The sequence below is a fragment of the Theobroma cacao genome, chromosome 5 (assembly GCF_000208745.1).
Source record: "Theobroma cacao cultivar B97-61/B2 chromosome 5, Criollo_cocoa_genome_V2, whole genome shotgun sequence".
NCBI classification, from domain to species: domain Eukaryota; kingdom Viridiplantae; phylum Streptophyta; class Magnoliopsida; order Malvales; family Malvaceae; genus Theobroma; species Theobroma cacao.
Genome location: NC_030854.1, coordinates 34,487,733 through 34,514,796, shown reverse-complemented (window position 1 = coordinate 34,514,796; position 27,064 = coordinate 34,487,733). Strand labels below are relative to the sequence as shown.

At 34.3% G+C, this 27,064-nt stretch overlaps 4 protein-coding genes across 5 annotated transcripts; 1 reads left to right on the top strand and 3 right to left on the bottom strand.

Moving 5' to 3' along the window:
- LOC18599840 lies at positions 690 to 8,764 on the bottom strand. 2 transcript variants are annotated; one of them, XM_018121910.1, is made up of 11 exons: positions 8,582 to 8,764; positions 7,170 to 7,851; positions 6,808 to 6,985; positions 6,477 to 6,705; positions 6,036 to 6,175; positions 5,531 to 5,820; positions 5,104 to 5,316; positions 4,534 to 5,022; positions 2,946 to 3,614; positions 1,481 to 2,011; positions 690 to 1,240 (listed from the first exon to the last, which is right to left on the bottom strand). In XM_018121910.1, exons 2-11 carry the CDS (start codon positions 7,437 to 7,439, stop codon positions 1,013 to 1,015), a joined length of 3,237 nt encoding a protein of 1,078 aa, XP_017977399.1. In that variant the 5' UTR covers positions 7,440 to 7,851; positions 8,582 to 8,764; the 3' UTR covers positions 690 to 1,012. The 2 variants fall into 2 exon arrangements, with proteins under 2 accessions (XP_017977399.1, XP_017977400.1); XM_018121911.1 differs by having other exon boundaries at positions 690 to 1,237.
- LOC18599839 (binding partner of ACD11 1) lies at positions 12,468 to 16,433 on the bottom strand. The gene is made up of 8 exons (XM_007029992.2): positions 16,328 to 16,433; positions 16,102 to 16,205; positions 15,588 to 15,663; positions 14,319 to 14,390; positions 14,171 to 14,236; positions 13,341 to 13,684; positions 12,989 to 13,112; positions 12,468 to 12,876 (listed from the first exon to the last, which is right to left on the bottom strand). The coding sequence occupies exons 1-8, from the start codon at positions 16,331 to 16,333 to the stop codon at positions 12,859 to 12,861; spliced, it is 810 nt and encodes a 269-aa protein (XP_007030054.2). The 5' UTR covers positions 16,334 to 16,433; the 3' UTR covers positions 12,468 to 12,858.
- Positions 17,481 to 20,232, bottom strand: LOC18599838. Its single transcript, XM_018121054.1, has 3 exons — positions 19,945 to 20,232; positions 19,641 to 19,757; positions 17,481 to 19,535 (listed from the first exon to the last, which is right to left on the bottom strand). The coding sequence occupies exons 1-3, from the start codon at positions 20,230 to 20,232 to the stop codon at positions 18,210 to 18,212; spliced, it is 1,731 nt and encodes a 576-aa protein (XP_017976543.1). The 3' UTR covers positions 17,481 to 18,209.
- On the top strand, positions 24,214 to 26,573 carry LOC18599837 (annexin D8). Its single transcript, XM_007029989.2, has 4 exons — positions 24,214 to 24,852; positions 24,962 to 25,180; positions 25,272 to 25,361; positions 25,673 to 26,573. Exons 1-4 carry the CDS (start codon positions 24,391 to 24,393, stop codon positions 25,895 to 25,897), a joined length of 996 nt encoding a protein of 331 aa, XP_007030051.1. The 5' UTR covers positions 24,214 to 24,390; the 3' UTR covers positions 25,898 to 26,573.

Sequence of the window (27,064 nt, the reverse complement as noted above, 5' to 3'; positions counted from 1 at the left end):
TAATCATATAAGTTTCTTTTGGGGAAAGAATTCATGCCATATTGACAAGTCAAAATTATGGGATTCTCCTTTCCAACAAACACAAGTTATGTTCTTCATGGGGTTATCACATCAAAGTTGGAGTTTTCACCTTTTGCTTTCTCTCAAGTACTCAACCCACCCTTGCCCCCATTAAGGGTCCACAATATTTCTAATCAATCTTGTCTATTCCTCTCTATTCTTCTTTTCTCCTCTTCTTTCTTTGCGCATATGTATCCTATTCCTATCCTTTCAATGCAAAAGCAAAAGAAAGGAAGAAAGATCTTGTTGTGCACATGATTTTTGACTAATCCTGTCTGCCCCTTTGGCCCAAAGGGTAGGAAGATCCATGGCTGTTTGTGTTTGGCAAGAAATGCTTCTGGAAGGGTCCCATCCACTGATCTCTCTCTCCTATTGGGAACAGATATGATTATGTGTTTGGACCCACCACAACTTTGCTTCATTAACACGTGCTGTAGAGGATCATATTGCATATCAGCCTCTCATTTCCATCAAATATCATGCCTGTGATTACTTTGTCTCACCCTCCTACTAATTTTGTTCTCAAGACAAAAACATAACCATAAATCATACCATGTACTAGTTGGGGTTTTTACCCAACTAAAAGATTGAAGGGAAAAATGAAAGTAATTGATTTTGAACAATTCAGGTCAAAACATAATGACAGATTGTGAACTTCTTACTCATTCAGGATACTGTGTATTATTGCCAATTGTACATGGGCTATGAACTAAACATCTGAGAACTTTCAATCTTGGAGATGAAAATTATTATGAAAGGTAAAATCAGAAAAAAAAAATGAGCACAAAGTAAAGAAGCTCAATTATATAGGAAAAAAAGGATGATGCTGAGACTACCCTAAAATAAGAAAACGGTTAAATGTACAAGGTGAACATCTGTACAGTCAAATTTACATTTAACCAAAAGGAAGGGGAAAAAAACAAGCCTTGGTGCCACCTGAAAAAGCAAACTGTTATGACTGGTTTTTGACAACTTTGACACTGCTGTAGAAGCGTTTGAGGTCCTTCATAGCCCTCTCTTCAACCTGAATCGAACGAATTGAAGATGGTGCTTCAGCCTCTGGTTTGAACCAGCGATTCATCCCAGGGGAATCAGATGGCGAACCTTGACCGCTAGCTACTGAAAACCCAGCCATTCTCATTTTTGGACTGTGAGAAAGACTCTGCTGTTGCTTTCCCTGCTTTGAGTTTAAAGCACCCCAAAAAAAAAATTTAGTCCCACAAATTGCAAGAACAAATAAGAATGCATAACATTAATTTCAAGAAGCATGGCATGGAAGGGAATAGGATTTGCATTATCATGCAAGATGAAAAAGATTACGGCATTTTCAGGCTACAAACAAAGCTCAGAATAGATGTAAATTATAAACCAGTTTAAGGTTGCATGTATGACACACATACACAGCAGTGATTTCACATACCTGCTGTATCTGGATGTCCCTGAGAGATGGCCGAGAGAGATGAGGAGGAGTACCGGAAGCAGCCCAAGGAGGTGTGCTTCTATCTACATCAGATGACTGTGAAGCTTGACCTGAGACCATAGGAATTGGCTTGGACGGCAAAAATGAACTCAGCAGGATTTTTCCTTCACTTCTACCTTCAGAAAGACCATCCACCTGATTTTTGCTTCCAGTTAGCTGGTTTAACTGTGTTTTGCTCTGCTCATCCTGAATTTCACGAAGTGAAGCAGATCCTTTTGAAACCTTAGCACCACCCCATGCAGGGCCCTCACTTCGGGGTGTTGGTGGAGGGGGCAAAACCTGTTTGGGGGTGTCGTCAAGAGCACCACTCAAAAACATAGAAAGTCCACCTTTCCTATTCTTCTTCTTGGTTGCTGTTTGTAACGAACTCTTATCTTTTGCTGGGACTGAACTGTCTTTTTTCTGAACAATGAAAGAAGACTCTTTGGAGGCTTGGTCTGCCATAGTTCCCTCAGACATAGTATTTTCTTCCTGTCAAAAGTCACAACGACTTCAACAAATATGATGACTTGTTCAAGTAATTGTAACATTTTTTTTATCCTTGCTGTAACTTGTAGAAAATAAACAGAAAAAACACTTTTCAAGATGCAATAATATGAGACCCTAAGTAGCTTTATCAGGATAATATAATAATGAAATGTACACTCAAGAGAGACCACTGATAAGTGTCTGCTAATTGCCAAACTACAATATCAGAAACTGATTCAAAGCATGAATTGCATCAGAATCTGAAATAAAGATCCTCAAGAGTCTTGTCAAACAGCACTCCTAATTAAACCACAGAAAAACGAACATACTGATGTTCACCTGGGGCATTTGCAATCCTTAAGGGCCACAATGAAACCGTGCACAATGCAGTTCTGGACATTATTTTTTATGAGTACCAAGATCATTCCATAAAATAAAAAGGCTTCACTTTTCTCAGTTAAGCAATTACCTAGAAATCCTAATAAGTGAAAGCAGACATTTTCTTTTGAACCTCCAATTCACTGTTCTGCATCTTGAACCTACTAATTGGAAAAACTCTCGGAACTCACAACAGAAATAGAGTTGGCAGAAGGAGAAATAATACAGTCGAAAGGAAATGAAGTGACTAGACAAAATTTTATGTTATGTTACACAATTAATGCAGGATAGAAGAAAGAATATGCAGTACAACCATAGCAACTCTTCTTTCCTCGAGGACTAACGGATTCCCTACTTCATTTAAAATCTCAGAAGTAACACCCTTGCAGCATTCAGCAAGCAGAAGAAAGAAACTAAATAAAATCACCCTCACAAAAAGTTGTGCACTGGAACAAGAACCAAAAAAAAATCTTTGATCCTGTCAAGTGGCCACACAAATATGATGCAACCATAAAGATCTTTACATGCCAAAAAGTATAATGAGTTTAAGAAATCTAACCTTATTCGTTAGAACTTGGGGGATTTCAATGTCAGAAAAGTCCTTCACAGAGTATGGTTCTATGTTACTTGCACTAAAACCAGAGACTGTCTCAACTTGAGCTACCCTCTGTTTGCTCTTCCTCCTCTGCTTTCTTGAAACCTCAGCCTTTCTATTTCCTTTTCCATCTGGCAACACTGAAGATGATCCTTTCGACTGCGATTTTTCAACTGGTAAACCAAGCTCAGCAAGAGAATTTTCAAGAGCTGATCTTGTTTGCAGCTTCGCAATTTGCTGGTCATCAAGGATGCATCCACCCGACTGCTTCACTTCAAGCATATCAATCTGCTGCAACTTCTTCCATAAAGCTCGAACTTGTTTGGAAATGCCTTTATTAGGGTCGTCTTTAGGTTGCAGAAAGGAGTCCAATCTGTCTCCCTCATTTTCCAATCGGGTTTCATTCTTGTAATTGTCACGGGTCCTTACAACCTCAATTTCACTATCCTCCTCTTCACTATTGATGATAACAGGAAAAGTAGCTGTAGGAGCGGGGAGCCTACGGTAACTCCATGATTCTGATGATCTCAGGTCTAGCAACTTCTCAAGATTAGCTAGAACATCTGGTGACGCACTTGCAAAAGCTTGCGATGAGACTGTTAAGATATAGTCCAAGTTACGAAGAACAATATCCTGCATTCAAGAAGTCAAGACACAACTTTATAGTCAGAGAATATTTCCATGCAAAACACCATGTCAAGAAATCCTAACGGAAACTACTGATACAAAACACTACGTCAAGAGATCTTAATGGTAACTACCGATACAAATGACAAAAGCTAATCTGCTAAGTGAGCTTTCAGGTCAGATATGGTTCAAAACTATGCAACTTGCATGAACCAAGCATACGTTCTTCCAAACAAAGAAATATGACAAGCAGCATGGAAAGTAAATCTCATGGCAGCAACCATCATATTAAAGACTAAAAAGTTACTATCTTCAAGAGAAAACAGAAGAGATAAAACAATCAATGCACTCATGCAACAACTTCTCTACCAAGGAGAAATCACTTCTTAGTTGCTAAATCAAGTAAATCTATTGAAACAAGAGAATGAAGCAAAATATAACCAGTCAATGTTTTTATAAATGCTTAAGTTTAAAATGAAAAAAGTAAACTTCTATTTCCTTTATTTTTTCCTTTTGGAGGGGGGGTACAATTTAAAATGATTTATTGCCCCATAATAGGGAAATTGACACCTAGAATAATACCTAATATATGAAAAAGGACAGAAGTATAGATTTTACATCCAGTACATTGATTGTGTTCAATACTATCCTAAGACAGAAAGACATGGGAGACCACAATAAGGAGAAGAAAACCAATACATTACAATTTAAATCTTTTAGATCTCTATTTTTTTTCCTTTTTCAAGCTGAGGTTTGGCACATTAAAGAAAAGCATGCATAATCTAATATGTTTAGAAAACTCAAACTTTGGTATACTACCAAAAATAATCCATAGCAAAGTCTTAAGTTAGGCACAAATGAAAGCCTACTGAAGAATATAAGAATTTTTTCTCCACATAATTGTTAAGACCTTTGAGGAGAATACCTCGCAATGCTTCCTCAGATCCTCAGCCCCAAGTGAATCTGCAATTTCAAGTAATTGAATTGCATTTCGTGGCTCCACTAGACACTCTGCTGCCACTTTCTCACAAAGACTCTTTAAGCTTGGTACTGGCTTCTCCTCGGAAACATTTTTATGTACAGATGATCTCATACTACTAGATTCTGAATCATTAAACATAAATTCCTCATCAAATTCTTCTACTTCATCATTGTTCAACTTCGGTGCCTGATCACTTATGGGCATATTGGGAGGATAGACAGGGTGATAGAGAGAACCAATAGTCAAAAGATGAGTTTCACCAACTGAAACTGAAGTAGCCCTCTTAACACCATGTAACCGGGTTGCAACTGGTGGTTTGTCCTTACCTTTCTTGCCATCCCACATGTAAACATCACCTGTAGCGGTCGCAGCAGCAGCCCAATACTTGCCAGCAGAAATGCTCACCATTTTTTTTTCACACAATGAATATAGCTGTACAAATTCATCCAGAGGAGGTAAATAATATGTTTGAATTGTGGGAAAGAAAAATCAACAAAGACAGTTGAATAGAACCTGTTGGCATCTAAGATCAGGATCTGAGGAAACCCAATAAAATAATGCTCCATCTTCAGTCAAAGCCATGCTATGCACCATCCCAGCAGCTATTGCAACCACATGAAGTCGTTCCATTCGATGGAATTTCATAGGGGTGCTTCCACTCTTTTTGAGATTTCTAGCAATGACAACACGTTTAGGTGTAACAAGTCGATGACCCCAAGTATATACCTGCCATATAGTAGTTAGCCCCATAGTCCAAAAACATGCTCTCATTCTACAAAATGTGTAAAAACAAAGCTCAAACTATGATGTTGGAACACACCCTGATTAGAGCTAGTCCACAATATATTCATGAAATTTGAATCCAAGCATAAAGGATTAAGGATTAGTGCAAGCAGAGATCAATTTAATAACAATAATCATATATGCTGGTATAATTTACCTCTCCGTCAGCTCCCAACACAATCGTGTGATATTTTGCAGTCGCAACACCTATAAAGACCTTGCCTTTCAAGTACTCAACTATTCTTGGTGTGTAATTTGATGCTGAATTAGAGGTGCCATAACCAAGTTGACCCTCTCTGTTGCAGCCCCATGTGAAAACTTCACCAGACTTAGAGACAACAGCAGTATGCTTATTTGCAGCTGCAACAGCAACTATCCTTGATCTAAGTGAACTTACTCTACGTGGTGTTGGTTGGGTATCCACAGACGTATAGCCCAGCTGACCCTCTGAACAACACAAGATGAAGTCTATGTCAACATTTCTTGTCAATAAGTCCTTGATTTGTAATTTGAAACATAATGCAGAGCATTATTTTTCTGATCAACAAGTAGAATGTAAGTGATTTTGATTCAATTAACAAAATAAAGGGAAAAATTCACTTGAGGAAACAACTATCTCATATGGTCATCAAATCTTGCTAGCATAACCCATAAGTTTTTACCTCTATTAGATCCCCAAGTGAACACTTCCCCACCCTCAGTAGCAATTACAGTGTGATGTTTAGCTGCAGCAATTGCTTTCACCCGACGAGCCCCCAAACCAGAAGTCACTTGGCGGGGAGTGATAACTGCAGCTTGACCGCTGACAAGTACAAAAGACAAATAATATGTTCATGATTGTTGACTCACATGGTCTTCATGATTGTTGATTCACGTGACCCTCTTTACCCCAAAATAGATTAAAAAAATGAATAAACTATCCCACACTTTTTAAAATTTTCAGTATGGTATTTCAAAACCAGAAGAACATGATGGAAATGTTAAATCAACAAGATTCAATGTATAGAGTTCCCATGGCTTAAATTTAAAACTAGAATTCCTTGTTGAAGTATCATTAAAGCTGCTAAGACTCTGTCTTATATAAGACACAAGAAATATTTTACCTATGGATGTCAAAGTCAGGGTGCCCCAGACGGCCCCCCCTTCCAAAACCCCAGGTGTACACTTTTCCTCGAGCAGTAACAGCTACACTATGGAACTTAGAAGCAGAAACTAACTTGATTATCGAACCATGAAATGAATCAAGTTTGCATGGTAACTTTTGTATGTGAGCATTTCCTGTTCCAAGTTGATAGTTTACACCACTTCCCCAGCTAAAAACCTCAGTAGCTACTGAAACCACAAAATAAAACTATGTTAAACTTTAACACAGATAGATTTGGTTTCCATTAAACAATCAGATCCTTTCCAACATGTCAAGACACTGGCAGGTACCTGAATCATGCCCACTTCCAAAAACCTGCAACACAGGTCCAGATAGAAGATCTACAGGTGTTCTACATTTTGAATCTTCCAATGTAATTAAAGCACCAGACTGAAGGAGGACACTTGCTACAGCAAGATGACCAAAATGCAGAGCCCTGTGAAGGCTACTCCATCCTGATTCTCCATCCTGAAATATAGATTCTGAAGTGTCATGGAAAGAGGATTGAACCTAATTTGACCATCATAACATCTTTATGAATTCATGATGTCTAACACAAGATCGTAGACATTATAAGGCAGGATACTTGATAGGCACCGATTACAAACTTGAAAGCACTCAGATCAACTAAGGGATGAGAAGAATTACACACCCTAGCATCAGGATCAGCACCAGCCTCTAGAAGCCTCCGAATAATAGGAATGTGGTTTCTCCAAGTTGCAATGTGAAGGGGAGTCAAGCCAAAACTGTTCCTTGAATTGATATTACCTCCATTCTTCTTCAAAAGTGCCAATGCTGAATCTACATCAGCCAAGGACCCTTCTCGCACGGCAAGCCACAAATCTTTATTTGACCCACTAGGTAAGATTTTTCGCATGGATTTTTGGGGGTTCTGCTTCTGTCCTTGAGATAAAGTTAACATCTCCACTACTTTATATATTGAGGGAATAATCTATAAATACTCTTTTTAAGTTATAGAAAATTACTGTTCAGAAGTCACAGCAGATAGCTGCTGCTTAACATTGTGCCTTCACTAGATTATGCCAATCCAAAGAGGTTCTCCAAATGCCTATAAAGAATTTAGCACACGCCAAACCAACAACCACAGCCTTCTAGGTAGTTTATTCCATCTAGTCCATATTATATTCAAGAAATCAACAGAGTCTAGAATATGTTTCCATTTAAATGCAGAGTTGTGTCAATAACATATCATCCCGCCATCATCTTCAGTATCTTTATTAAAAAGACATACCAGTTTCAACAACCATTCACAAACCCCCATCAGCGTTCATGAGGAAGAAACATATCTCCTCGTAAACAAGTGAAGTGACATGCTGCATTTAAAATTTCACTTGTCAGCATAACATACCTTGTAGAAAAAAAATAAGCAACATAAAATCAACTCAATTACTATAAAGACAACCAAACATTGCAATTTTATGATGTAAATATAAAAATAAATTACAAACTCTACTGCAAAGAGCCAAAAACAGCTTTGCTTGCAATATTAAAAAGGAAGAAACGTTTGATCTGAAAGTGGTCTCAAATATACTATAATAGGCATTAGAGAGAGAGAGAGAGAGAGANAGTATCTGAAAGTAGGTCTCAAATAATACTATAATAGGCATTAGAGAGAGAGAGAGAGAGAGAGGCAATGGCTTTAGACTGATTCACTTCTAAGAAGCGGATTATTATTCTAACGTAAACAATTACAAGCAAAGCTCTACAACCAAACCAAGATGCAAATTTTAGATAAAGAGCAAAAGGGTATAACAGATCAATCATAGGAAACTCAATTTCTAGATCCAAAATTACATGAAATTAACCAATACCCATCATTAGAAATCACACCAATAAATCAAAAAGACTTCCCAACAAATACCATAGTTTCTCAAGTTCCCACCTTCACCAATGGCAGCTCAAATAACAAAAACCCCACACACAAAAAAATACCCATTACCATATTCTCAATAAATTCGACAAAAACAAAAGAGAAATGAAGAAAAGACTACATTTTTCCAATTGAATGTTGAAAAACAAAGAAAACAAAAGTTTTTGCCTCACCTCAGAGAGAAACTCCCAAAAGAAACTGTCGGAACTTCGAAGAAGAATTATGAAAAAATGAAGCGAAGAATTTTTTTTTTTCCCCCCTTTATTTCCTGTTACATAGAGAATCAAAGCTAAAGAATATACCCAAAGAATCAAAAGGCGTAAAAAACATAACTCAGAGAACATTGAGAGAGAGAAGGAAATAAGGTTCAACACAAGACAAAAGGGGTACTTTGGGGAACTCAAATTTTATGTTGGCGATTTTGACCTTGCGCTTTTTACGTTATGACGCGCGTGAGAATTGGGTCCACGTAACGCTTTGTCCTTTCTATGCTGCCACGTGGCCTAAAGAGTAATTTACAAGATCTAAATCACGTCTTAAAAAGGGAAAAAAAATAAAAAAAGTGAACATGTTTTTTGCTTTTGCCCTTTTTGCAGCATTTTTCCTCTTTAAGTATTTTATTTTTTTTTTGGAAGTTTTAAGTATTTCAATGTTAGTTGTAAACTCGTTAAACGGTTGTACATGTCGGAAGTTAGTGAATGAGATGACAAATATATGCAAGTTCTTTTTACTAAATGACAATATTGTCCTCTCAATGAGCCCTAATAATTTTTTATTCCAATTTTACCGATAATAAATAATGAGTTTATATTTGATGTATTATTTTATAAAATTATAAAAATAAAAAATAAATATTTTTAAATTTATGAGTATTTATTTTTTAAAATTTTTAATTTTTTAGTTTATTTAAAAGATATGATAATATTTTATATATTGATATTGTAAAAAATATATATAAATGACTGTATTTTTAATATAAATATATATAATAATTTTTAATATTTTTCAAATTCCAAGTAAAAAAAAGAAGATAATGATGATTAAAGCTTCTTTTTTAATGCTTTCTTTTTTGTTTTTCTTTTTAGATAAAAAATGAAAAATGCTTTACTTTTGATTTTGTCAAAGAATTTTATAGCCATTAGTAATAGACACACTAAAATAATTTATGAATTTTGGGAAGAATAAAAGGAAATTAGAAATAATAAAATGAGAAGAGAGTTTAAGAAGTTTTTATTGGATAATACACTAAAAATATTTTAAATTAATTAATTATTTAAAAAATGTTTTTTATTTTATTTATTTTTTGCTTAACGACTTTTGTTGAGCTTCTGACTTTCCTCTCTTAGCTCCTTTATTTTTTTCAATTTAGCATGTTGTGCGTGAATTGATTATTTTATTTCAATAAAACGGTAGCGTAATCAAAATCACTTCAAATTCTACGAAAATTTGCCAACAGGTTAGACCCAATAATGTTTGAACACGTCATATTTGTTGGCACGTGTCACTCTCTAATTGGATGTTGAATAGGAATTTTAGAAAGTCATAATACGCCAACAATGCCCTTCTTACTCCATTGCCAAAACAAGTGGCTAAAAGTTTACAAAGTAAAAAAAATTCATATTAATTTTTTTTCCAAAATACCCTTAAAATTAATGTTTGAATTCATAATAAAAATACATAAGGAACAATTAGAAACAAAATTAATTGGTAAATTCTAAGCATTATATGTATGAATAAGCAATAGCAATTTGCACTGATTTAATCTGATTGTAAAATGTTAACTTAGTATAAGGCATGAATTTTGATATTTTAATTCAATAAAAATATGAATGGTTAGTTAAAAAGATTACGATCTAATTTGTGGTTATAATATAAGTTAATATTAAATTTTTTTCATTATATTTTTACTTTGTTGATTTTTGAAAAAAATTAATCAATTTTACAAAAATTTATCACTTGCATTAATGAAATATGTCATAAAATTTTTCAAATTTGTTATTTTTATTAAAAAATCAATAAAATTAAAAGCATAATTATAAAATTCAATTATATTAAAGGACAATGACAAAATTCAATATCGAACCATAGTATAGTAGTAAATTTGACTTTAATTCCTTATTTAAAGCTTTCATGCATCTTTAGATTTTATTTTCAATCGATTTCTCATCATAAAAAAAAATAGATACTAAGATATGAATTTTTATAAGTTTTGAAGCATAGCGATGCTTAAATTTTAAAATTTGAAACAAAAAGTTTGTAATTATTACAAAATAGTTATCTTGCAATAATAATAATAATGGCATTCCAAAAGAGATTTCAGTATTAATTGCACTCTAAGACACAACTACATCAATGGAAATCATGTCCTCATCCTTGCATTACGATTTCATCATGCCACACTAAAATTTTATTTCTCCTATGTTGAAATATCACATTTTAGGGTATGATTTCTATTTTAGGTCTACATCATTTTAATTATTTATTCTCTTTTATTTTTTTCACAAACTTAGGGAAAATGTACATTGAAAATAATGAATATTTTAATTTCTAGGGAATGCCCTTGTTAGGGCCTTTTTAAAACTTATTATTACTATGAAAAATGTACTACATTAATATGGTGGCGGAAGGAATGGGTCTAGTAGGGGCTCACCTCTTCAAAATTTTTAAAATTTTATAATATATTTTTGTTTTTTAAAAAAAAATTTATGGTTTTGTTCATACAATAATTTTTATTGGGTAAACTACTCTCACCCACATAATTTCACGTAAATCTATCAGTATTAGAAATAGATACTCTATTTTAAAAGTGTAAATATTGTTAACAAAAAACATAAAAAAATTAAAATATGTTTTTTTATTAATTTTAAAAATTATTATCATATAATTATTTTTGAAAAAAAAAATTCAAGGAGCACAAGAGAGCAGAGCGAGGGATGCTTCGTGATTTTTTTACTCGCAAAAGATGTAAAATAGTAATTTTTAAAATTAATAAAAAATAAAATTATTTTTTAATATTGTCACGTATCAAATTAATAAAAACATTAATAATTGATTAACGGTTTAATTTATATGCCTAGCGAAATATTTTTTTTAAAAACGAAGTATCCATTTTAAAAATTAATGAATTTGTTTGAAATTTCGATTAAAACTTAAAGAATATTGTACTTATTTTTATTTGGTGAGATACTCCGTAACAATTAGTTAACAACTAATTTTAATAGACTTAAAACGACTAAAACAAAACCTATTATAATAAAATTATTTTCAACCCCACTACTTCAAGACTCCACGATCAACCCACTCGCTCCTCAAACGTGAAATCCTGACTCTGCTGAAATAGCTAACATTCAAGTGCAATTCCAAGTCCAGCTATGAATGTGATGAGAAACTACAGCTATGAATGTGATGAGAAACCACAGGAATAAGGAAAGTCTCAAGCCAACAGCTTCTTAAAAGAAATCGCCACCGTTTGGAATTGGCCTCTCACATGCACACCACATGCATGTTGCTGGACGTAACAGCCAAGATTTCCATGCCGTGGCTTTATTTACAAAACAAAGTTTATTAATTTTATTTTATACACCCACAGGTAAGTTTATTAATTTTATGTGAATTTATATTATTAGCACAATTCCTATTGTTGTACCCTTGTTTCGGAGATTTTAGCATGTTAGCATGTTCTTTTCGCTTCTAGTTGTAGGTAAGGTTGTCAATTTGTCAGCTTGGTGTCTTAAACTAGAAATCATCATCAAATTTATAAACAAAGTTAGGTCAGCCAAAGCTGGAATAAGAGATTCCTGTTTACCTGGCAAGATATATTTTTATTGACTTAATTTATGATATTTGCCTTCACTACTACCATCAAATCAAAGAAAGCAAAAAGAAATCATTTACAAGTCAATGGTGGGTGTTCTTGTGAAATAAGGTATGCTTGAACCCCAAAGGCAGCTTTACTTGCAGTTTTGCTCGCATGATTTTGCACTGAAAAAGATCAGATATTATCTTTTGTGTGTATTGCCAATCTTGTCTTGGTTTGTATAAGGAGTAATGGCAGTAGGATAAACCTTTAACATATCAGTGCAACTTCACCTTTTCTTTTAAGGGAAAAAAAGGATAATACAAAAGGGAAGTGTCAATGAGCACAATGGTAACATCAATTTCAGCTTCTTTCTGAGTTGAAAGCAGTGTCACAAGCTCTAAAATTACAAGGAACTCAATAGGCGCAATAACCCTAGAAATCAAAGAATATTGTAAAAAATATATATATAACACATTGAATTGCATAAGCACACACGTCAAGCCAAAACTGAACACAACTTTGCGCATCCTACCCCAAGCATCTAGCTCCCCAGTTTTAGATGCCTCTGTCCATATTGGTGTAACGAGGCCATCCAATGCATGTGCAGACAAGGATCCGAAAAGATGTGACCTTAAGACACCAAATTCTCACTTACACTGCAATTGGATCCTGCACTCAAACAAAATAAAATGCATGATTAACGTGGAAGATGGACTGTGTTTCTTAGGATTGTAATCTATAGTTCTACTATAGCTGTTTTAGTGCTAGAGGAGTGACCCACCTTGGCAGTCAAATTCGACATGGCCATATTGAACTTTTCTCTGGTTTTTGTACCTGCAACCTGCCCAGCCTTTGCAACCTTGCTGAAAGCACCATTAAGCCAAGCTGTCCCAGCAGTTACATACCTGTCCAGAACAAATCAGAGTACCTGAATGTTATCATAACTCAAGAATGAAGCTCATTAAAAGGATGGTAACTATTTTTTCCTAAAATAGTCGGTTCTCCCAGTGCTAAATGAAATACAATGGCAGTCATTGGCATGTTCCATAGTTACCTCACTCAGAGCAACCAAATTCACTATAGCCTATGAACCAAAGAAATGAAGTCACTGTTTTGAGAAGGATGCCTCATACCTACTAGATTTGACAGCTGATCCTGTGTCATTTATTTTCCTCTCTGCTGCAAATATTGCAGCCATGGTTTTATCTGATACCTGCAGCCTTTGATCCACAGACTTTACTTTCTCATTAACCACTGAAATTCCCACAGTCAATTTTTCTGTCAACCCAACTCTGCGGTCAAAGGAAGTAACCTTGGCAGATGCACTGGCTGTCAACCGATGTTTCTCATCAAAAGCTTTAGCTTTGTTCACTGCATCTTGTCGTATAGCTGAACCTTTGGCCAACATACTTGCAACAACATCTTGTGCTTTACTAACATACATTCTTCCACTGCCAGGTGGACTAGTTCTACCTTGCTGCAATAGATAGATAGCCTAAGTTCATAAACTAAAATAATAAATTTTAGATCCAAATGACAGAATCTAGTTAAAGTTGCCACCATAATATTCAGCCTTGTTCAGGCTGAGCATATCATAGCAGAAAGGGCAGCTCCAGGAAGGAGTCCAGTACATCATGCATTAACAACAGGATGATCTAGTCCAGTTTAAAGGTTCTAAAACAAAGTTTTTCCTTTTCTTTTTCTCCTTTCCTATCCCAGGGTTATCAAATGCATGACAATTCCTGATTTAATGTCACTCTTGTGTGAATTCAATGTTAAAAATCTACTTGATTCAACTAAGCAACTAGGCAATTGCCAAGATAAAATTAAACCAGCTATGTATCAAAAAAATAATGAACATATCAATGTATTTTTCCCACATCTTTCCCATATTTAGCCACCTAGGTAACAATTTATATGCAAAGTAAATTTTAGACATCATAATTCTAAGGTAATTTGGTACCTCAGCATCCGGTGCACTTTGCTCAGCTGGAGTAATAGACACAGTGTTGTCTGCTGTTCTTGCTTCCTACATGAGTTGCAATTCAAAAACATAAGAATTTCGCGAAATCCACTAAAAAGGAGAAAGCAAAAATTCTCAGTCAGCTTACATGGATCTCAGGTTTTGGTAAATAATTTTCAGCACAAGTTATTACCACGATCTTGTCAACAATTGTTGCCCCCTGCAGCAGAGATTCAGACGTTTCACTTCCTACAGTTATGTATGAAGAATAATCTTGCCTTAAAATGAACAGAGATTTCTAATCAACTTATGCCCAACTCTTTGGAAAAATAAATGGCCCAGCATAAATTATACTTCATGACAAAGGAATCAATCTTGATGCATGGACAATCGATTGAACAGCGTAAAGAGAGAGAAAGACAAATGGTAACCATTGAAGAGGAGCTGATGCGACAGGATTAAAAAGAACTATACCAAGAATTGTCAATTAATTTTTTTAAAATAACATTAGATATATTAATCTAATTGTTAATTAATGTAGAAAACACAAATGTAGCCAATCTTAAAAAGTGCACATCAGGAATCATATCGCTGAAGGAATTTCACAGTATGTTTGGAAAGTGGAAAACACACAGGACAGGATTTCAATTTGTCCCATTCTATTCAAAGGCACACTATATGATGAAAAAGAGGGAATCCAAGGGGTACTTGTCCCAGGACAGGACTGAACACTGGTTCCGGCTGCCCTTGGATGGCCTCTCTATCTCTCTTAATAATCCACAGGAAGACCTCATAGGATATGCAGTTTACGGAGAGTCAGGTTCCACCAACACCAACTGTCCACTGAGGAAAAAAAAAAGTCTAAAACATAAAAACTTTTTAGTCTTTTCTTACTTTTGGCTAGTCCACAATTAAAATTACAAGCTGTATGATTGACTGTATCACTATCACTTAAGAAATTTACTCCGCTTTCCCATTTCGGATCAAATAAACTTAGCTGAAGTAAAACCATGAAAACCAGCACCTTACATTAATATTCCTTAAAACATTTATCATCTTATGAGACTGAAACATAAAGATGTATACAGCAAAGGTTTAAAACAATTTAAATTTCAAGGTAACTGAAAGAGACAACACTTCCCACTTGGCATTGCTTTATAATTAAAGCATAACTTTACAAGCTAGTTATTACATTCAACCAGTTCGAATAAATTATTTCAATTTAAGAAGGTATAAGCAACCTACTTTTGGGATGAACTTACAAGGTTCAGTTTAAACAATGAATTTAAAGGAAAGGCATTGCAAGGTTAGCTGATTTCTTGAAGTAACCAATATCTGAGATTTACAAGGCAAGAAAAGAAAATGCACCCTAAGATACTACTTAGCAATAAAAATTTGAGCCAAATTAGGCACAAACCGATAATAACAACGCGATTTCAAGAGCTTTTGGATCCTTGAATGTAACATATGCGATCTTTGATTGGCCAGGTTCACTGCAACAGCCATAACACAACACAGCAACCCAAATTAACCAACAGCATAACTATTTTTCCTTTATTAAATTTCCCATTAAGATTTCCAGAACACCAAACGAAAAAAAAAAAAAAAAGAAAAAGAAAACTGTCTCTCAATTTCCTTTCATTGCACTTATAAACCAACCCAAAAAAGATTAAAAAAAAAATGAAACATTAAAAACTCCAAAGCAGCCTTTCCTTACAGGCTAGATGCCCAGACGATAAAAAAGCAGAATAAAAAAAAAGTCAAAATTCAACACAAGTTCACTTTTAAAAGCATGAACTTTGGCCCACAAAAGCAAAACCTCAAGATTCAAAATTCCAACTTTTCTTTCAGTTTCCTCCATTTTCCCAGCCACCAAACACATTACCCACCAACCCTTTACACAAAACCCAAAAAAGAAAAAGAAAACTTACCCTATGATTTCAATGCGCTCAATATCACCAGAGAAAGAAAAGAACTCATGAATCTCCCTCTCACTTGCTAGATCTGACAAGTTCTTTACTTGCACGGTTCTTGTCTAAAAACCCAACATTAGAAACAACAACAAAGTTAACATTTTATATTCAAAATAGCTAAAAAGATTAGGTTTTTAGCGTCATTAGGCATAGAAGAGATGAAGGCAAAAGGATTTCAGCTTACCTGCATTGTAAAACAAATTGCTGCAAAATATGAAGAAAAAATAACAAAACGTCAAGAGAGAGAAGCAGACAACTTGGGAAGAAAGGGAGAGAAGCATGTGAGCAGGAAAGAATGTATTATATGATTGAGTTTTATTATCAGCTTTCATAAATGCCCCTGCACTTTCTTCAAATTTGCTAACCTTTCAATTACCATTTTACCCTTTCAATTACGCATGATTTTCTTTATATATATATATATATATTCATATTAAACTAATAGTTTGTTGAATTTATAGTTTAATATGTTTAATTGTAATTAGACTGAATATGGGGAAAAAATATATAAAAATCGTAATAAATTATTGCAAAAGAAAAGAAAATGAATGATGTAGTACCTCACATGAAAATGATAATTGTGAATGAGGGTATTTATCAATCACCCATAGCTAATTTAATATTGATAACTACTCCCTTTTGAGTGGGAAAGGGCAACCTTAACGAGAAAAGGATAAAAGAAAGAGAGGTGAAAGGGTAAAAAAGTAAAATGAGAAAAAGATAACATACACAAATAATTGCCAAAGTCCCAAGTCCTTTGTGATTCTTTTCTTAGTCAAAATTTGTGATAAGTGCTGGATTTTGTGAGCGCCGAATACGACCTGAGTTGGACTTGTCTCTTTTTGGCTTTTATGCTTTCTTTTGGTTTTTTTAATAAAGGATTTTATATTACAGATTTTTTTAATTTTTAATTTTTTAAACATAATATTTTTAAATTATTTTGTTTTAAATTAAGTAAATTTATATTTTTCAGTAATCATAATTTATTAACATGTTAAGTTATTATTTATTATAGCATGTGAATATACCACACAACATAAAAATGATAAATAATATTTTAATTAATAAATTAATAATTAATAATAAAAACTGATTTAATTTAAAATAAAAATATAACAACTAAATTCATCTGTATACGTTAAATCTGTCCTGAAGGGATTCAAGGAATAAAAAAATTGTAATGATAGTAGACATAACTTAGAATATAAAGGTACAAAATAGTCAAAGATCTGGCACATCAATATTGATGCACATAGGAATACTGAGAAGATAGAGGTTATTGTGTTTGACAATCTGATTATTCATAAAGAAATGAATATTTTTATTATCCAGCTACAATGCCAAGGTGTTATGTAAGCCTCTCACCACATACATAGTTAACAAACTATTGGAATGTCGGACATATGAACATTATCCAACTACAGTATGTTAGGTAAGTCTCTCACCATATACATTAAGTGAAGTTAACATTGTCTTTTCCCTGTCCTTCCCTCTTAAATCTCTCCATGGTTTGATAAAATCTGCTATTGTTTTCTTTTGGGTACATATCTCTGCTATTTTTGCTTCACTACTGCACATGTCTACAAGAAACTAAGACCTAATACTTTGTTGCTTTTATATCCTAATCCAATTGCTCCCTATTTCACTTTTTGCACATGTTCCATGTCCCACCATGTTCCCTATAGTTGCCTAGTAATTCCATTCATTGGGTGTAAAAGAAAAAGGAAAACAGAAGCAAATTCAAGACATACTCTTGGACTGAACTGACTATAAATGTTGACCAATCTGCTCTTCCCGAATCATTAGATTTTCCACACCCCGCATCTCCGTTAATTCCAGAATTAGCCTCATAACATTCAGATTTATCTTTGTTATCAGTCAGTTTCTCATGGACTTCTACAAGCTGTTTGATGCAAGGTGGTGACTCTTTCCTGTCTTCAGTGGCCTTTTGACCGCAGTACTAGCCTAGTAAGGACTTGTATTATCATCCAGCTCTGCTCTATCTGAGTCTGTAACGGTCAAGCTTTTGCCTATTTCTTCATTTTCACTGTTAAGGCAAATTGAACTTACCATATGTGGTAAGTGATAAATTTTCCTGCAACAGGGCATTCGGTTTCTTGTTTCTTCCTCTGCTTGTCATGTCTCTCTTGCAACAATGTAGAGCTGCCACTATTGTTTACATCGGGTTCTGAAGTCCTACTCAAGCGCAAAAACACACTAGTTCTCTTTCCTCCTGAAACAGGGGATTTAGTTTCTCTCATGTTCCTCTGTTTGTCATGTCTCCCTTGCAACCTCGTAGAAATGTCATTATCTTGTACATCAGGTTCTGAAGTCCTACTCAAACACATACTTACACTTGTTTTTTTATTCGCAGTGTGATCATTTGCCCTTTCAACAGATCTAGACACTATCACTGTTTTCTTCCATTTGTCATGCATTTGCTGCAATCCTTCCATGAAATCTTGAGCTGACTTATCCACTTCAATACTGCACATCTTTTGTTTTCTTGTGTTATATACTGATTTCTCCACTCTGGTATCAGCCTCTTTGTCTTGTACCCCTGAAAAAAAATTCAAACGAGAGGACACACTGCTTCGGTTGTTTGAATCATCAGAATACAGACCACAGACAGATGCATACTGATAGATAAAATCTGAATTGCTGTTTTCTTGGCAGTAGTGCATTGGGGATTTTAAACTATAAGCATTCTCATTTATGCGGACATCATCTACTTTTGTGATGGGAGAAGCAGTAGGGACTGGTTGGCATGTATCCTCATATAGACCTGAGGCAGAAAAAGGTAGACCTACGTGATCTTTCATAACACATCCAGACTCTGGGGAAGGCCTGGTATCTGTGGAGTCAGAATCATCAGAGGGCAACAAAGGTATGTAATCTCCAAGATCAATATCACAATTTCCTGAAGTTTCCAACTCTTTAAGCTCTTCTCCAACGCTAACAGGAACACTTTGAAAAGCATGGTCAGGATGAGGGCACAATTCCTGTCCAGAAGCAGAGCTGTGACTGGCAACAAATGCTAATGAGCCTTGGCTATAAGGACCTTCAGGACAGTACGAGCAATTACAGTGCATGCTATCAGATTCCTCGCATTCAATATGTGAATCTCCAGAATCTAACAGTTGAGATTCATCTTTTGCCACAATCAGTTTACCAGAATATGCTAAGGGCTCTACATTAGAATGCGAGACGCTATCAATATCCCTTTTCAGTTTCTTTCTGGCACTCTTAGTATGATTGGACTTATCTTTCTCTGTTTCTCTTTTCTTTAGTGAAGACTTATGATACCTTTTTCTAGTTTCACCACCTATAAAAATTTGAGATTGGAATACTCTTATCTTTCTTGAATCAAACAACCTTAGAAGCCTGTGAACCTGCAATTAAATGAACTCAACTGCATAATCCTTTGCAATGATACAATAAATCTTTTCAACAGAAAGATTGCAAAATAGTTAACTTTAAATCAGAAAAAAATAGACCTGATCTTTAGACAGCCCAAAGTTGAATCTGTTTGTGGCGAAGTAATTATTTCTAATAGCATCCTGAAATTCATTTTCCTGAAGAGGATGGCAGTGCCAGATTGTGGTAAACCTAACCTGGACAAATGTAAAGCAGAATATGTAGTAATAATAAAAAATAACTGCACTCCGACCATAGCCATCAAAAGAAAAAAGTAAAAGGCAAAATAAAGTAAAATTACCAAAGAAAAAATTCTGGAAAAATAAAAGAAATGATGTGATAAAGCAAAAAACCAACAAAGTTTGATGTGGATTTGATAAATACCTGGGCAGGGAATTTCTTCCCTGATGAACTATATGCATGAGGAATGATATTTAGCTCACCATGTGAAGTTGCTTTGAAGACTCCATGAAGTTCTCGCTTTTCATATTCGAAAAGAAACAAAATCATTCCAACCTTAACTCCTTTAACAAAGTCAGCGGAAGACATTGGAAGACCAAAGAGCTTTCTCTCAAAACACTCTACCCTCGTAGATGCATTTGACATGAAGATAGCACCAAATTCAGGAAATTTTCCAGAAATTTTCTTCTTCAACCCTCCTTCAAATTCCATTGCTATCTTTGCAAACAAGCTATAAGCAGAACAAGAAGTGCAGCACATTAATTTCCTACTTAGCAGGTTTTCTATGTAGAAAACAAGCAAAGAATGCTTCTACTTAGACAATTTTCTATACTTCTTATACTAGAAATCAGCAGCAGGTTATACTGATGTGGTGAGACTATAAGGATAGATATGGAAGCCTAGCCATAATACACAGCAGAAACCCTGAAGAGTTGTCAATACTGGTCATAATCCAGTTATTCTTTTAATGAAATAAAGAATTCCACAATTAGCATAGTGAGAACATAATGCCCTAGGAAAGAAAGGAAATGCATACATATAGGCCAAAATCAAAGGAAAGAAGAGCATGCTATCAAGTCAATGTCGCAGAGGCAAGAAACAAAATGAGGGAAAAAAAAATCAGGTCACAATGTTTGGCATAAATTTCACTATCTAAGCAAGATTACCTTAAATACATGTACAAACAATAAAATAATAGAAATGTTGAAAAACCTTAATAACTTGAAACTAAACTTCTAAAATTTGTGTTTCTCAAACTTCAAATGACTTTACAGAAATAATTAGCAGTTTACAGTTACAAAAGTTTATAAATAAAGCTGCTAATTGATGTGTAATTTTGAGAATTCCAGATCAGAAAAAGTTGATCTGATTGTGAATACTAAAACGCCTCACTGTAATATTAGCACATGCAGGTGGTGAAAACAACACAGTAAGCATGCAAATCTAGAGAAAGCACGGTTCCAAAGTGAGGCCAGGCAAAACCATCATGCAGGTGGTGAAAACAACACATTAACCATGCAAATCTATAGAAAGCACAGTTCCAAAGTGAGGCCAGGCAAAACCATCTTAAGCAGAGCCATTTCAAGCACATCCAAGGCGAACCATGCCATAAAGATATACCAAGACATGTAGGTCTGATAGCTCAAACCTCAACCAAAAATATGGGCCTTTAAGGCCTTTTAATCATTTAGCTATTTATTATACTCAATATTGGCTGTATTCTACTCAGCTCACTAGACTAACTTAAGCCAAGGAAAACTTTTACTATATTCTCTCTTAATAAAATATGGTCGCTAACAAAGTGGGAGACATTCTCATATATTCTTACTACCGTGCGTTAGACAAGACAAAACTGAATTTTCCTGAATTCCATTTCGGTTACTCATGTGCAGGGGCTTTAGTAGCCATTTGCTCCTAAATATACTCCATTAACCATCTTAAACTAAATTGATGCCACATCCACAGAAACATACCAAACCTTCCCATACTCGTAACAAAATGACACCATCTGTTCAACTCACATGCCATTACTTATCACAGTATAATCCTATTGAGACTACAAATTTGAACTTCCAGAACAAACTCCTACGATCAAAATATAATTGTATTTGATATAGAATAGCGACAAAAAGCATGAGAGCAGGAAACATATTAACAAACGTAGCTTAAAATCAGTAAATTTATCAAAAGCTAGTACTACCGTTTACAGATTTCACTCTACTAAGCACTTTGATATCATCTAAAAAAATAAAAAGGAGATGAATCGACCCAATATGCTTAATGCAGTTAATTATTATGAAAACTAACATGCCAAAAAAAGGAGCAATGGAATCCAAAAATCTATCGAAAACTAGTTTGAATCAAGCCAAACTTAAACGGATCAAAAGGAAAAAAAATCAAGAGTTAGATCACCAATCAATGTGACTTATTAAAGCTATACTTTAAAGAACCCTAAAATCCAAAAGCTAAGCAAATGCAGCAAATGTCACTAAAACAATAATCGGGAAAATGAAGGAAAATGAGAACGAAAGAAAAGAAAGTTTTACACCTCGAGTTACCCTGATTCCATACTGCATTTATATCTTTTCCATCTCAAAAACGTTACACTGCTAATGAGTTTACTTGCTGAGTTTTCAATGGGAGATTCTTTTCACGTGGTTTCTCCCCATTTCAGCTTGCGAGAAAATGTAAGCGTACAGGTATTTATGTCTTTTGCTCGTATGTATATATATAAAGTTATTGTATCCTAATCTTTTATCAAACAAAAAGCATTCTTCATCTAGTATGATAACATGTACTACCACATTTTGACCAAAGCCACAAAACCTATACAGCATGAGGAAAACCATTCTTTTTCTTTCTTGCATTTTCTGTGCAACCAAACAGAAATCAATAACATAAGCATGAAAATACTGACATGCCCACGAAAGAATCGAGTATTTACCTTTCTATGAAAGTGAGATTATGGCCTGTGGGGTTAAAGATTCAGACAGAATGCGTTTCGTTTCAGAGTCCATTAAAAAGGGCATTTTTTGGAATTTGGATAGGCCAAGAAAACTCTGGAAAAAGTGTTTGGAATTTGGACAGCCAAGCAAACTTTTTCTTCCTTATTAATTTTATTTTTATTTTAAAATTAATATTTTAAAAAACTTTTTAAATTAATAAAAAATTTAAATAAATTTTTATATTTTTATTTTTAATTAAATAAATTTTTATTGTTAATTATTAGTAAGTAGTTAATAGTTAAATCATCACTTATTATTTTATATACATGATGCTGATGTATTGTGATGACATGTTATGATAAATGATGACGAAACATGTTAATATGACATAATAAAATAATCATATTATATTTTTTATTTTTTATATTAATATCATATCAAATGATAAATAATATATTAACTAATAATAATCTGTTAATCGTTTATCATAAAAACCTAAGCGATTCAAAATAAAAATATAAAATTTGATTATACGTAGCAAAAGAATATATAGTTATTTGAATTTTAGTATAATATTTAAAAAAACTCTAAAATATTAAGAAAAATTTAAATAAGTTTGTATATATTTTTTATGATCAATCAAGACCCTTACATTTATTAGAATCTAAATAAGTATTTATATTTTTATTTTGAGTTAAATAAATTATTAAAATTAATAATTAATTTAGTAAAAATATTACTTATCATTTTATACTATTTGACATTAATGTAATATGTTAATATGTCAAAATAGATGATGATTTGATGTAATGATATTATCATGTGATATTTTTTACTACTTACCTCAATGCCACGTTAATGCTACGTAAGCTTGACATTTTGATTAACGGTAATTGATTAACCATTAATGGTAAATGTTTATTTGTCTTAAAATAAAAATATAAAAATTTAATTAATAATAAAAAATTACTTATTTAATTTTTTTAAAACAGTTCAAGAGTTTTGTGACTATTATACCTTAAATTTTTTTCAATAATTTAGAGATTTTTCCAAGCATTATGCTTTTTTTTCTTTTCTAAAAATAGTAGCTAACTTGCTCTTGCTTATAATAATTATTTAAATTTTCTATTTTATGGAAAATATGCGGGCCAAGATGATTTAATTTGATCAATGTGGGTTGGGCCAAGCAAAGGATCAAGGGCCCATATTTAATGTTTACGGTTTGGATAGAAGGCCTGGATTTAAAGTATTTTTTTTATTTTTTTATTTGTTTATTGGTTAATAATAATAATAATAATAATAATAATAATGTCATATACATTATTTTAAAAGGAACCATGTTATATATTTGAAGATAATTACATGTATAGTTATAATTTACATTCTCATTTATTTTCCTTGTTTGCATAATTTGTAGCACTACCTATATTGGGTCAATAGAGAAGGAAAGCACTACCTATATTGGGTCAATGGAGAAGGAAAGCAAGCATGAGAGAATCCGGTTGGCTTTGTCTCATTGGGAGAGTGGACGTTGAAACTTTAGGAAAAAGCTGTTGGAAGGGGGTCATTCCATACTCACAGTCTACTTGGAATCCATCAAATTCATTGCTACCAAACAAAACATCACATGGCAGATGCAGCAAAGTACAACCAGTTGCACATCAACACTTTTTTCTCTCTAAAAAAATGCGGAGGAAAAAGAAGCTTCTCTTCAGTTTCTCATTTTGCATTCCACACATACACCACCACCATTAAAGTGCTGATTGATTCACTCCTATTTCTAGACTAGGCAGAAAAAGGTTAAAACAAAAATCCCTTGCTTGGCCTGTAAGTCTTGTAGCCGCACTTTTATATAAGTTTGAAGACTCTAAGGGAAAGCTGTGTATGCAGCAGCTCAAAAACTACTCCTCCAAGCTCCTACTTCATGGCCACCAAAATCCTAGCATCTTCCAGCCATGGTTTTGAGATTGAGTGCAAGGAAATTCATGATTCTTGGGGAAGATTGAACCAATTGATTCGAGCTTTGGCTAGTCGAACTCAGCTTGAATGCCGGCGAATCAGAGAGACTTATAAGGATATGTATGGGGAAGACCTGATTACTCTGCTGCAAAAGACTAGTATGACTAGCCAGAGAAATGAGCCTGGGGTCTCACCAAAAACTTGTGCGGCCTTGTCTCTCTGGATGCTTGATCCTCATGAACGTGATGCCACTGTTGCTAGGGAGGCAATTCAGCAAGATGATACTAACTTTAAGGCTATTGTGGAAATTTTTCTAGGACGAAAATCAAGTCATATTGCCCTCATCAAGCAAGCCTATCAATCAAAGTATAAAAGGCAGTTGGACCAGGATATCGTCACTATTGAGCCTCCCCACCCTCACCAGAAGGTAAGTTTGGTTAAAATTACAGACCTCATTTCAAGTATAAAGCCTGGGATATCAATTGGAATCCGAGACGATTTCATATCCTTGGTTCATATCTTTGTTCTTGTGACAGATTCTGGTTGCATTAGCCGCATCACACAAGGCACACCAGGCCGATGTTAGTCAACATATCGCGAAATGTGATGCAAGAAGGCTTTATGAGACAGGGGAAGGAAGCCCTGGAGCCATTGATGAAGGTACTGTGCTAGAGATTTTCACTAAAAGGAGCATTCCACAGCTTAAGTTGACATTTTCTTGCTATAAGCACATCTATGGACATGACTACACAAAGGTAATGTGTTTCTTATGCTGCATCTGAGCTTCTTAATTTGTTTCTATATTTGAATGGAGAAGAAACTTATTGCTTCATCTATATTTTTCAGTCAATCACTAAAGGCGACTCCTGGGAGTTTGAGGATGCATTAAAGATGGTTATAAAATGTATTTGCAACCCACCTAACTATTACGCAAAGGTAATAGTCTATGTTACATTGACTTGGGAGATATAGGGATACGTTTACCTTATGATTTTGACAAATTTTTTACATTAATTTTGAGGATTGAAGTGTTACACCTGTTAAATAGTGAAGTATCTAAGAAGGATCGGACACGAATATGTTAAGGTAAAGCAAAGACTCCATATAACATAAGTAATAATAGTAATCTTTTTCATATCTAATGTTTTAACCAAACTAAAACTATGCAAAACGAGGGCATCAGTCACATAACCGAATCACTGAAATTGATGATTAAGTTTCTATTTTTCTTATTGACTGGTTTGCAGACTTTGTTTACAAGCATTAAAGGGATGACAGCAGATAGAGGCGCCTTGGCACGTGTGATGGTGAGCAGAGCTGAGATGGACATGGATGAAATTCAAAGGGTCTTCAAGATAAAATATGGGGTAGAATTGAGAGAAGCAATATGCGACAGCATTCCATCGGGGGATTACAGAGACTTCCTTCTTGCTTTAGCTACTAAAACAGCTACTACCCCTTCAAAAGCATGAAGTTCTCAATTGTCTTTTAGCTCTAAACCTCCTTGAATATGTGGCATAATTGTTTCAAGTCTTTGTTTTCCTCACCGTATAGTTGGATAGTTAATATACTACCTTTATGAAAAGCAGTCCCACAGAATTACAGCCGGTTGTTTCAAGTTCTGTGAGGTACATGTTTAAAGGAGATATCAACTTTTTCCTTACTAGCTTCCTAACCAGTCAAGTGACAAAAGAAGCAAAAGCATGCCTGTCAGACATCATCTTTAAACCTCCTTTTGCATTTAGCTGGCGAATTTTTCTCCATTCAAAGCAAAGCTGAAAGGTGAAAAATATGGTCATCTTTTGGTTTCATTGCCTGTTGAATTATGAAGTTTCATAAAGTTGCAGATCAACAATTATGGCCTTTCTTTAAGAGAAAACAAGCACTAGAATCTTGGAAAGATATTCTGCATCAATTATCCAATCAAACTGCCATAAGTAGGCCACATCAAAACCAGGCCAATTGCAGATTTTGAGATGTACAATTTCAGGATCATCACGTCCAGTAAATTAAGCCTGGACTAAAAAGTACTGGCTGTACTAATTAGGCCAGTAGATAGAAAAATGTACAACCATTTTCTGATCCAAGAAGCATTAGCATGCGTGGAGGGAGGAAAAGATTCCTGAAAAGTAAGATCTTAATTGCTTATTGCTTTGCTTTTGGACCGCATGAAGGGCCCAACAGATTCCTTTTCATTCCAATCTGTCCTTAGTACTTTTGATGATACTCGGCTTGGGAGTGAGTGTATCTATCGGACATAAATATGTTCAAATTTTTACAAAGTATTTTCTTATACAATGAGGGTCGGACTGTCAAACATGGTATCATGAACTACGCTCATTCACTTAAATATGCGATAGTTTATGCAGCACTTGAGTAGACGCTTCCATGCAAGTCAGTCAATACTTGATTATATCTGACCAAACGTTAATAATAGCAACAAATCAGACTAAGAAAACTCGCATCAAAATCAAAAGGCATATCGAATGCCATATATGCAACTATTGAGTCATAAAAAGAAAAAATATTTTATTAATATGAAATTAATTACAAATGGACCAAGACACGCCATCATCGAGCCATAAGGCAGTCATAGATGATTCACTACAAACATACCTTTACTAGTGAAACAACCCAAC